Raw genomic sequence first — 12988 nt, 5'->3', positions numbered from 1 at the left:
AAACCCCCCCTCTGTGTCCATCTTACCCTTTCCCAGTTGTTCTTCTTATTCAGCTTCCGTGTTTGTTGAAGAGCCAGTAAAAGTCAGGCCAGCAGCAGCTGTCCAAACACGGATAGCCCCCCACAGGTTCCTAGTTGATTTCCTGCAAGCTATTACTATTGCCCAACATTTCCACTACTGTCACCATGGTGCCAGTCGTTGGAGGGGGGCTGAACTAGCAGTGCGAATATGTGATAAAATGAAAATGAAGGAGAGCTTCAGGGAGCTGAGGAGAAACTATGAAACTGGAGAATAAGAAATAAAAATGCCCATGAAGAATAAAATGACAAATGTAACGGTTTAAGAAAACAAAAGTCTGTGAAGGTTCTCAGTCATCCAGGTCATCGTAGTCAAAGGAGCTTGCAAAGAAAAGCATCTGGACTTCTTTAAGTTGCTTGAAGACGTTTCACCTCTCTCGGATGAGAGGTGAAACCTTCACAGACATATCTAAATCACAAACTATTTTGTGTGTGAATTGCAAACCTACATTAACAGACCTACTCTGGTGCGGCTGTCTTCTTGTTTGATGGCAGATACTCCCTTCACCCTGGCCAAAAAGGCTAAAATGACCAAAGAAAAAGTGGGAAACAGTTAAACATGAGAGGTTTTTGGACAAAGTTTGTGTTTTTTCCATTGTTTAAGCACTGCTTCCAGCCAAGAGTGATACCATATATGCCCCATAGCTGCAGAAAAGGCTAACATTGTTATCTTTTTACAAAAACCAGCTGAACATGAGAGGTTTATGGACCAATTTTGTGTTCTCCATTCTTTAAGCACCGGTTCGAGCACCGTTTAAGCACCGGCACTGTTTCAAAAGTACCGGTTTGGTACTGGTATCGGATAAAACCTAAACGATACCCATCCCTAGTCATAGAACTATAAATACAAAAAAAAACCTTTTGCTAAAGCAAAGTGCTAGATAATTAGGTGGTGGGCATTCAAAAATCAGACACGGTGAGTGTTATTTCACATTTGAGTGGAATGGAAGACGGTGTTGAACAGCAGCTGTGATGCTGCCTGTTCTTTTTTAACTTCAGGTTTTTTTGTCAAATCTGGTCTATCGGAAAACAGATTAAATAAAAAACCTGAGTGTTGAAACCTTCAGTAAGATCTGGGGGATCATGAATGCAGTGGTTGAGTGGTTGTTTTGGATTAACTTGTCCTCTTAGATGGTGGGGCACTGATAACAAATGGAAAGTTCTTCAGCGTGATCATCCGTGATCAACGTTTGATGAAACGTCTTGATGCTGATGGGACTTGTTTTCCAGAATCCCATTCACAGGGCATGAAGGGTCAACGAGTGGTTTGATGAGTATGAAAATGATGTAACCCATATGCCCTGGCCTTTACACTCATTAGATTAGATGGTGGACAGTTGACAGCAACTTTCCCTTTCAATAAATGAGGGAATATTTTTTGGAAGAATGTTTTCATTGAATCCTTTTTTAAAACTAGAATTTGAAACTATTGAGATTAATAGTCTCTTTTGTGAGTGTCCTTCACCCAGATGGGAAGCAGTATGTAGTGTCATATTAGATGTCATTAACCCTCATAAGACTGGCAACCTGCCCAGGATGTACCCTGGCTTGTACCCTATTGTAGCTGAGAAAGGCTCCAACCCTACGTAACCCTGATAAGAATAAGTGAAAGAGGATGGATGATGGAGAAGAAACTGTAGCTGCCAGAGAAAAGAGCATGCAGGTTCAAACCTAGAATAGTGCAAGTGAGCGTTCATACTGCTTCTTTGCCTTGCTAATTGTGTTTGATAGTCTTAAGTGATGAGGCATTGAGTTGGCAGCATGTGGTGGTCCAGTACCCTAAAACATGTTTTTGAGTCTGTCAAACTGAATATTGTGAAGAGTATTGGTGTAAACTGCTCCGCATGCCTGGACTGTTATGTCTTTAGCAAGTAAAGGTTTGGAGTTTCAGTCTGCAAGTGTTTAAAGCAATGTTTTTTAGCAGTTTCTAGTAGTTAGCTTGATCATCTGTCTTGCTGTTCCTGTTGTTCAATCTTACTGTAAAATGGACAGACTGCAGGATCTTTGAATGTCTTGGCAGTCATTTGTCTTCTGTTGATCTCAGCATACATAGAACCACAAGTGGACTTTTATTACATATCCTTTTTTTTTGACAAAATGTAGAAATCAATCAGATTTTCAGTCATTTAAAAGCGACGCAAAGAGCCCCCAAGGATCAATGACTCAGCATGACTCCTCTGATATGCTGTGTAGTCAATGGCTTCAAAAGATGACTAAGAGAGAGGCAAAGATACTGCCTTGTATCAAATTTATATTTTAGTGTCATTTATACTATGTGATAGCCAAACGTTTCCTACATCCAGTGTGTGAAATGATATTTGTGACAGGTAAATTACCGCCAAAAGTCTTTACAGCTCTGAACTCTTTTCACAAACATGTCCCTGCTGAAGCTCTGAGAAATGTTTTTGTTTGCCCATTGCTGTACTTGCTATCTCCTGCCCTATTACTAAGACTACCAGTGGAGTACAGGTATTAAACTGCTGCATGGGTGGCTTACGGAAAGGAAGGTCAGCAGCCCAATTAGCCCCTGCTGAAATGCGAAGAGGTGAAGTGATGGAGTGAAAGACAGGCAGTAAATTATAACATTAGGTGTTTCTTTTTTCTCTCTTCTCCCAAGCAGTAGATTGCTTTTTGTCCTGGTCTTACAGAAATGATTTTTTTTCCTCCAGGAGGAGAAACATTTATCTCATTTGATTTAGGATGGGAGCGTTCACCACCGTTAAATGATCCTAAAATAAAAGGAGTTGCAGTAGCAGTAATGGGACAATGTGTCAGTCTGCACACAGCAGGTGAGGAGAACAGGAAGTCCAGTCATATCTGCCATTTAACTGCTCAATTTTCAAAGTAAAAACCCTTTTTATACTACCCTGTTATACTACTGTCCTGTCGTGACCATTTGCATTTTTTCTTTTTTTTGCACAAACAAGAAAATTAGAAAAACTGTTCTCTAATGTCCCTCATTTATTCTGCAGGCTGTATCTGAAAGATGGCTGACAATTGGCCACAATCCTCTCGTGAAGCCTGAGTGGTTTTGCATAAACTGGAGGGTGGATCTCCCTTTGAAAACGAAGAATAGTATTGGCCTTTCATTCACAAGGTATGCTATCTCTTAAGAACAAAAACCCATCAGGAAAACATACTGATGCCATAGATCAAGGGAGCTTTGGGTTGTTTTGCAGTAGACGTTTATACAATCCACCGTTTGACAGAATGAAGGTTTGAAGCCTTTTAAGGTGCTTCCACAGTGGCTTCCATTTTCCAACCCAGAGGCTATGTCTATCATTTATATACAGCCTATTACTCTTCCCTGATTTCTTAGTATTGAGACGGTCCCTAACTTCATTACCTTTCCCTCACATCAAGTTGCCAGGTTTTAATATCGGATTATGAGGTTCAAATATGCCACGCAACAACAGTCAAGCTTTATCCTGCACAATGACACAACTCTGCTGATAACTGAATGAAGGTTATGAAATCTGAACTTAACTGATGGTCTTAATATCAAACCCTAAAAATACAACCCTTGTGTGTTTTCTACATTTTCAAATGTGCATCGTAGATTTGATCAAAGACGCACAACCAAATCTTTGCTTTTCATCACCCTCGCTTTCACTGTTCGTCATCCTCACAGGGATATGTGTGTAACGCTGTCTTTATGCGAGTGCGTGTCATCTTATATGAGTGTGCATGACAGCGACGTTATGCACTCCTTCATATGTAATTCAAGTGATTGCTTCTGTCCTGGTGTGACTGCAGGAGCTTAAGGCAACAGCTGTTCTCTGCTGCTCTGACTGTTGTGGCCGCATCCCACATCTCCCCACTCCACTACTGTCACTCCACATTCCTGTGCTGGCGCATGTCTGAAGGCTCAGACCTGTTTTTTGTATCATTTGAGATTGCAAAAATCTGCATTAACAAGACATGGGCGTTTTTGGAAAGGGTTAAAGGATCGTTAATAAAAGTCCAGCTGTACAGATCAGCTTTGTTGTAATTTGTAGAGGTTTGCAGATCTCTGTCAATGTTTTACACATATTCATATTCTCTCTGTTTCTTTTAAAGAAAGATGAGAAACAGGCTGAGTTGACAAAGTAATAAATGACAAACCAGCTACAGAATTAAGCTTTCCATCATTATAAATCTGTTGGACTGAAGTTATTTACCTTTTCCTGTCCTAAACGTCGCACTCGTGTGAATCTAACTTATTCTGTGAATCTATTCTTCTTGGGACGAAGACTAAAAGAAGACTAAAGCATAAAGACAATAGCCAAGTGGATCAAGTCTGTTTCCAAATGTCTTGCTGACACTCATTCAAGCTGCAATCTGGGCAGTTATTAGGCTGGGTCAACACCTTTGCCATGTTTCTCGAGTTGTTCTCCAGCAGTTTTAAGCATGATGGGATCTGCCGCGGGTGGGGCCACTGCCATCTGGGGGAGTCGATCCAACGCGGGATAGTGCTTGCTCTGCCAATGTTTAGGTGGGCTGTACATGTCAAAGCGATAATCACTTGAATGCCAGAACCCGAAGCTGTCAAGCAGAACACTGGCTTTTAACGAGATGATCAATATCATTCACTTCACAGGTCAGTGGTTTAATGTTGTGGCTGATTGGTGTGCATCTCTTCTTTATCTACCTCCTCTATCTATGCTCAGTGCACTCCCAGTATTGAAAGCTCCAAAAAATCCAATTCCTTTAATGACAACTTGACGCTAGCTCCAAAAATGATTTAAGCTCCCATTTTAAAATCACCCATTTCTATATTTACCCATTTAGAGTTTTATTAAGCCTAAAAGTGAGCTAAAAAGTTAGCTTAAAGTTTGTTTTGACTGAGGTGTCAGTCATTTATATACCATTGAAAGAAGTAGAAAAAAAGAGAAAAAATAAGCTTATAATTTGATTGTCTATGGAAAAAAGCATGCAAATAACATAGTCTGAAAGAAACTGTAATAGATGTCAGGGTAATGTCTCCATTAATGGAACCAGTTCCATGATATTGCTTTGATTTGTTTTTCATGGTTACGTTACCCAAGCTCTTTTCTTGGGTCTATCAGGCTTACAGGTGTGCTGGCCTTTGGCAAAAAAAAGTGTATCAATATGCAAACAGTGAAGTATTTCAAAAGCCATCATCTACAAAAGTTCCCAAGCAGGCAACAAAGAACTTTATATTGATTAATCCTCCGAGATGCATTCTACTAGCTTTGGCCCAAACTCATTTTCTCTGTCATGTTTTCTATTCTTCAACCAGCAGTTGCTCTCAGCAGCAATTATGCTATTATCTAAACCACACAAAAGACCAGTGCAGGCAAAGTGGAACAAAACACAATCTTGGTCCTTTTAACAAGTATGTGTTGCCTCAGGTAACATTAGGCATTTCTGCAGACCTCTCAAAGGAATATGGGTGGCAAATCTGTGCCAAGATTCAACTTTTTCGTGAGTAGAAAGCTCTGTTCTCTGCTATTGTATCATAGAATATCTGTATGCATGTACTAGATTTCAATACTTTAATTATAAGAAAACTGCCATGCTACTCTATGCCCCTTGTAGAAATTTCATCTGTATTAACCTCACTGACCTAGTCCTCAAGGTTTCAAATTCAGATATGCCCTATCTAGGTTAAGTGGGTATTTCTGTTTATTTCTGCATGGAACTCAATTCTTCACATTCACACCACAGTATGTCCTCCATTTCTTCTTCTTTCCCTCATGAATTATCAATAGCTTGCTCCCGTGCGTGGTGATAAGTCTTTGAAAAGTGACCGTGAATACATATAAGCAGACATTAAGAATTGATCAGCACCTGCTACATTCACATCACCACAAGATTATTTTTTGTGCTCTCCAGGAAACATAGAATACTGTATGTGTCAGAGTTCCTACCAGGAAGGGCATGGCAAGGTCAGCGAAGTAAACAAACGCGGCCCCCAGTGTAAATCCTACAGCCACAGGCACGAAAGCAAATGAGCCGTACTTCCCAGAATCCTCCGCCATGTCGATGGCTGGGGCCAGCAGTGACCAATAGGAAGCAGCCAGCATTACCTGAAATACACAGAAAAAGAGGGCAAAGAGGAAATTTTAAAAAAGAAGAAGAATATGAAGCTTGGATTTTTGTGTACTTTTGGTTTCAGTCCAAAAATGCTGTCAGGTTAGAGGGAAAAGGATGGAGGATGCCCTATAGTGCTGTAAAGTCATGAGTCACCCCTCAATTCTTTATATTTTGTTAGGAAAATGGAAATGATGAAATGATAAACATATCCATCCATCCATCCATTCGCTTCCGCTTATCCTTTTCAGGGTCGCGGGGGGCGCTGGAGCCTATCCCAGCTGTCATAGGGCGAGAGACGGGGTACACCCTGGACAGGTCGCCAGTCTGTCACAGGGCCAACACACAGGGACAGACAACCATTCGCACTCACATTCATTCGCACATTCACACCTAGTGGCAATTTGGATTATCCAATTAACCTATCCCCACAAGCTGCATGTCTTTGGACATGATAAACATATACTACGTGGAAATCCATGGAAATAAATTATATAGGGCAATTCAATCCTTCAACACAGCCTGAACACTCCGAGGCAAGTTTTCTTGTCATTTCCTGAAGTAGTCTTCAGGAATAGTTCTCCAGGCTTCTTGAAGGACTTTCAAAGCTCTGTTGGATGCTGACTGTATTTGGTCCCGTTCTCTGTCAAGATGATCCTACACTGCTTCACTAATGTTGAGGTCTGGACTTTTTTCTTAAGGTTTTTCACAGGAGCCAAACGTTATTGTAAGCTTTTTTTTTTTAGTGGTCTTAAGCGATAGTTCTTCAGGTGTTCAGAAGTGCTTTCAAAGTTCTTTGGATTTTGGCTGCTTTTTCACTCATTTTCAGTCCAGTCCTTGCAACAGTAAATCCTTGCACTCAACTCAAGGGATGAACTAGTGTTGTGTATATTTGTAACTGACGATTTAGCAAATAACCAACTGTTAAATTGTTACAATATGTTAAACATAGGATGACAGGCAAAAAAAACTACTTATCAAAAACTCTGCATATTTAAGCAACAAATGTCCAAAAGGAAACGCAGTTGATCCATCTACTGTTCATTGAAGCCTTATCAGAAATGCTGTGAGTGGAAGGGTGACTTCCAAGAAGCATTCTTAAGAAAGAGAAATGGGGAGAAAAGACTGAGGTATGCCAAACATGATGACTGGGGTGAAAAATCGGTGGCAACAGGTGTTATGGAGTGATGACTCTAAATTTGACATTTTTGGTTCAAATCATTGTCAATATGTAATGGGTACAACAGTGAGTGTCTACAGCTATCTGTAAAACACAGTGAAGTTCTATCAGAGTTTGGAGCTGCATTTCAGACAGTGTTAAAATTGATCGGCATATCAACACAGAAGAGTACTCTCAGATTTTCATCACTCATACAACGCCAATACACCAACTGATAAAACCATACCTAGATAACATTTTTTTTAGAAAAACACACATAATGGAACACTTTCAGTCATAGAGCGATGCCCCCAGAGCCACAACCTCAGCATTATTGAAGCAGTGTAAGATCATCTTGACAGAGAATGGCAAAAAAGGCAGCCAACATCCTTCAAGAAGTCTGGAGAGCTATTCCTGAATACTGCATAAAGAAATTAAAAGAAAGCTTGCCCAAGACAGTTCAGGCTATGCTAAATAAAGATGATGATGCCAAATATTGACTTTCAACTCACCAGAATTGTACAAATGCTCGTTTCCCACAACCTGTATCATGTTTGTATGTTTTTAATAAATCAATGCACCAATTTTCCATTTTAAAGAAATAATGGATGACAGGACTTTTGCACAGTACTGTAAAGCTGTCCGTGTAAGCCAATCAAGACATAAATTTAAACTTGGCAGATAGAAAGTTATAAAACAAAACTATCAATCAAAATTTTTCCATTAAAAATCTTCAATCCCAAGAGCTGTTTTATAAAATCCAAAACAGTGTGACCTATAGAAGCTATCATTTATTAATATCAGATTTATCTTATGGAGATTTTTTAGTTGGTTTCATTTTATTGCTTCTTTTCTGTCGCAGCATGGCAGATGAAACTCTGTTGGCAGCGACACTGATCTTTTCAAATTCTTTCAGGTCACCTGAATTGCCTATTTGAAGCATTTCTCTGATCATTCATAACATCAAGACACAACACTCCAGTCTGAAGATCTTCAGTAACAAATGGTGCATAATAATTAACAGTGAACATCAATGTTAACAGCACTTAAAACTGCAATTGAATTCTTTTGAAGTTCCCCAAGTTTTATTGGTGCATGTGTGGATATGTGTGCTGCCATTGTCACTGTGTGTAATTGTCCAGTATTCAGTACCTTAGTCTGTTTGTATAAGCTGTCAAAGTCCAGACAGAGAGAGCAGCACACAGCAGTGCAGCTTTTCAAGCTTAATGTGTGTGTACACAACACATATTCAGCTTCTATTGTGCATCACTGAAAAGTTGCCGAAGCACTTTTTTTTGTCTTGGAGACCCCTGTTGAAGTTATGTAGAGGTGCTTATCAAGCATTGTCAGGTTTGTATAACAATGCCAAAGTTGACTAGAATCCTGGGAGATAAAAGGTTTTGTCTTATTTGTGTTGAACTATCCGAGCTTTGCAGCAATCAAGTGACTGAAAGTGACAAATGATCATCATTTCTTACTCATCAAAAAGATCCCATTCTATTTTCCATCTACACTATAACCTGTCTGACACACTCAAACACGTTATTTTATCCATTTGCCTAAATGTGATTTCTTGCCACTTTCAGATTGGCAGTCAAAAACTACCTGCACTTACTTTTAAAGCTTTCATGACAGAAATGCCATTTATTCTGAGTGCAGCAGCTTTCAAACTGAATACCCAGTCAGCAGCACCATGGAGAGGGAACAAAGTTATGAGGATATAAAAAGAAAGCTCAATTTAAAAGAATATAAATTGCATTTCTTTGTGCCCATGACAGTAAAAAATTATGTCTACGGTTTAAAAAGAAGCCAGAAAGAAACCTAGTGAGAAATTGAACCAAACTAAAAATCCAGTTGAACAATATGGCATTTAATGAAATTAAAGTTATTTCAGTGGTAATACAGTACAATACACTCATTACAAAAACAGCCAAAGAAACCCTTAAAAAAGAAGAAGAGCAGATCTACAGCATTCATTAATGCAATCAGGCCTTCTTTACATGATCTAACTGATCATTTCCAAACTCACACCATGTTTTTAGCCATGTTGGATCCTGATGATGTTTATCAAAGACCTCCATACTAATCCCAGCCCTAAGGGAAGGGTTAGAATCAGGATTTAACACCAGTGATGACTTAGACCTCAAAATGTTAAAAGGCAGCAACATTTCAGCAACTTTTTATTGTAATGTTAGAATTTTCTTTTAGTTACCCTATAAAATGCAAATGATTGGCTGACTTCTTGTTTGAAGAAGAATGACCAATTTGATACACTCACATGTATGACTGAAGTTTTTTCCTCTTCTTCTAACTGGAAAAACTTAATGAGAAGAAGGGTTTTGCCAGTGAAACTGATTACAGGGGCCACGGCACTGAACTTAATGGGGGCACTGGTTTTAAATGTGTATGATTATACCAGCAGCAGCCTGATTGCTGATTACAAAAGAAGCTCCCTTTCTCTGCTGTTCCACTTCAATTGCTTTCCAATTATAACTGGTAGTTTTAAGCAATCTGGTTGCTAAGCAAAAGCAACTGGTTCTAGTGATAACTCAAAAAGTAGGACCTTTTCGTTTGCTCCTCTGTTAACTTGGAAACTTCTTAGAGGCTTGGCTCATTTTGACAATTTGACCTCACGCCTAGTTGCACCAGCAGCATAAGCCATAATCACACCAGACATTTTTCTTTTTTCATCTTCAACACTAGGTTTCATCACATTCAATTTCCATTCCCTGAGTAAAAAGAATGCAATTTTGCAATCTGGAGAACATTATATAGTTTTGTGCCAATTAAATTAAGCCCAGTGAGCTATCTAAATATTACAGCAGCAATCCAAAGTCAAAGTGCAATGAGTAGAAACGCTTTTGCTGCACACAGATATCAAGCCTCAGGTGCACAATCTTTGCATTTGTTATGTGAATGAGAATTCAAGCACGGTCAACCAATTACATTTCAAACTCTGTTCACCACTATTTATCTTACATCCACTGAAGCCTAACAAATAGTCCAATATTAGCTGTTTCGAAATGTATTAGTATCTGCATTTATAATGGGCGAAAAATTAAAATGTAAAAAGTAAAGAAAACATGGAAGAACTCTTCAACCATGTTGATGTTGTGTAGTTTGTCCACCAGAAGGCCCCCTACAAATTTCCAGAACATGTGTTTGAAACACACAAAAACACAACTAGCTGATCCGAGTTAGACAGCGTAAGTAAAAACTAAGTACTCATAACAAACGTTAGGGGACTATCTTTATATATAAGTTCTGAAAGAAAGAACTATCAGCTGATATCAGCATCAGTCTTAAAAATCCTATTGTGATTGGGCTCTAACAACCACTATATAATATATTAAATAGGTGGAAGTGACTTGAGAATAGTTTTGACAAAATGAAGAAAAAGGCAAGAAATCAAACTACGGACATGTACAATCAACCTATTTACAAACTTGTGCATAAGATGACTGGTGTTATAAAGAGAATTACTAACTATTATAAATTATTTCCACACTTAAAGTACAAACTAAAGTTAGCTACACCTTAGTGGCAAAGAACTTGAATTAAAAACACACACATATATTTATAAATTCACATTTATCCATTTAACTCGCATTCATTTATTTTTTCACATTTAGACTATTTGTCATATCCTTACATTCTTTTGAGTGATGAGCTAAGTGGATAATAGTTATAGCTTATAGCTATTTTTAGCACAGAGACATGAAAGTTTTTACTCTGTTGATACCGAGTTTTATTTCAAGCTACATTTATAAATTCTACTTCTCAAACAAATAGTACTGATTAATGAAAGGGGTAAAATAATTAACAAAGAATATAATCAATGTAATCATTAACTGAGTTTGCTGTAATGTATCTAACTGATGCTCTAAAAACATGAATTTTCTTTGATTGTCATACTAAAAATCACTTCACGAGCTTCTCAACATAGCCACTTAAAAAGAACACACTGATTGTGAAATCGTGCATAATGGTGTTCATACTATTGTTCATGCAACTTTCATATTCAGTTGCTAAAAAAATGATTCAATACTGCTTTTAGTTTACAAAGTTTAGTTACAAAGATCATTGTTCCTTCTTTTGTTTACAGCAGAAGGTTATGGGATCCGTTGTTATTATGCTATTTATGTGTAGAGTGCACTACAGCAACTCTAGCCTAAAGGCCAATGGTATCACAAGTACTTCATTAAGTACTAAGATCTCAGTGGTTTGGGGTTTAATGTCAGGATCATTACTTTTCAGCATCACATAGTCCAAATCATGCAGGAGCTTATCGATTACTAACTACTTTTAGATGGGGTGAAGTTTTTTATCTACTGCCATCCTGCTGTATGATGTCTTTAACTGTTTAGGTGATTTCTTCAATCAATAAGTCTGACAGCAATCAGGCCTGGCTGTCAGTAGTGAAACAGATTTTTTTTAACTGTACTTAGTTAATTCATGAGCTAATAAAGACAGACAATAATTTTTCACAAGTTCAGATAGCATTTTAAATCATCATTTAAAAATGGCTTTTTGTATCTACTCGAGTTATCTGTCTCTAATATTAAAATCTATTTGATGATCTGAAAGTGTGACAAATATGCCAGAAAGGGACAAAGTAAATTGTGTACACAAGGTAAAACAAGATTTGTACAATTCTAACACACTGGAAAAATATTTTTCAACATTTTTTTAAGTAGTCTTAAGGAATAGCTCTCCAGGCTTACTGAAGGTCGTTTCAAACCTCTTCTTGGGGTGTTAGCAGCCTTTGAATGTCTACTCAGTCAAGATGATCCCACTCTGCTTAAATAATGTTGAGGTTCATGCTCTGAGGTGACCAATCAATGGCTGATAATGTTCTATGCCATGTTTGCATGCAATGTTTTATGCCAAAAATGCTCTTGTGCATTTTTGCATACCTCAGCCTTCTTTCCTGGTTTGGGTCCCTTCTTAACAGCTACTCTTCCATTGATGCTGCTTTCACATATATATATATCTACTAGTTTTTAGGCCTGGCACTTCTTCTTTGGACCTCCACTTATCGAGTTCCTCAATTTTGTTCAAATGACACACTGAACACCATGCTGGGATATGATAAGTTTTTGGCTAATAGCACTTCTTGGAATCATCTTGTTGGAGCAAAAACAATGTGTTATGCTTGTCAAACTGTTTTATCTTTGATAAATGGAGACAAACTGTGTTTTTTCTTTGCTAAGTTTCCAGTTCTGTGTAACACTGGTTCATCCTTGAGTTTGGTGCCTTTTTATGACTCATGACTCATAGGTCAGAGTTAAGTGGCTTAATAAACAAACAAAAAGAAACAATCCTCTGAAAATGGCAGCCAATGTACAAAGAAAAAGGACCTTAAGAAAGCCTGGAGAACTATTGCTCAAGACCACTTTGTTCAAGGGAGAATTGTGAAAAGACAGGAGGTAGAGCAAGTTATAAGTTCTCTACTAATCGGAAGGTTGGCTGTAAAAAAGTGCATGTATGAATGAGCCTGAATGGGTAAGTTGTACACAGAGCTTCAAATCCTCAGACAGCGTGGAAAAGTGCTATGTAAGAACCAGTCCATTTACTATTACTTAAAAATCAAGATGATGTTATTTTTACTTTCTCTTGGTTTCCCTTTTTACCTTGTTTTAAAGAAACTGAGTGAACTGTATGTTAAGCCCACTTTCACCTTCACTCCCTCAGGCCTTAATAATGTTACACAACA

At 38.2% G+C, this 12988-nt stretch overlaps 1 protein-coding gene across 2 annotated transcripts in view; it reads right to left on the bottom strand.

Annotated features, from left to right (window-relative positions):
* slc39a11 (solute carrier family 39, member 11) overlaps positions 1 to 12988 on the bottom strand; it is a 166540-nt gene that overhangs the window by 125523 nt on the left and 28029 nt on the right. For both annotated transcript variants that reach the window (XM_086304718.1, XM_086304719.1), the window contains exon 4: positions 5951 to 6109. In XM_086304718.1, the coding sequence (XP_086160844.1) occupies positions 5951 to 6109 (159 nt within the window). The remainder of the gene's footprint in view (positions 1 to 5950; positions 6110 to 12988) is intronic.

Source organism: Aulonocara sp. 'chitande type north' Nkhata Bay, linkage group LG8 (genome assembly GCF_057382095.1).
Source record: "Aulonocara sp. 'chitande type north' Nkhata Bay isolate Kocher_YH1m ecotype deep benthic linkage group LG8, A_spYH_male_GT1.1, whole genome shotgun sequence".
Classification (NCBI taxonomy): Eukaryota; Metazoa; Chordata; class Actinopteri; order Cichliformes; family Cichlidae; genus Aulonocara; species Aulonocara sp. 'chitande type north' Nkhata Bay.
The sequence above is the reverse complement of the archived record's forward strand: the minus strand, read 5'-3'. Positions and strand labels throughout refer to the sequence as shown.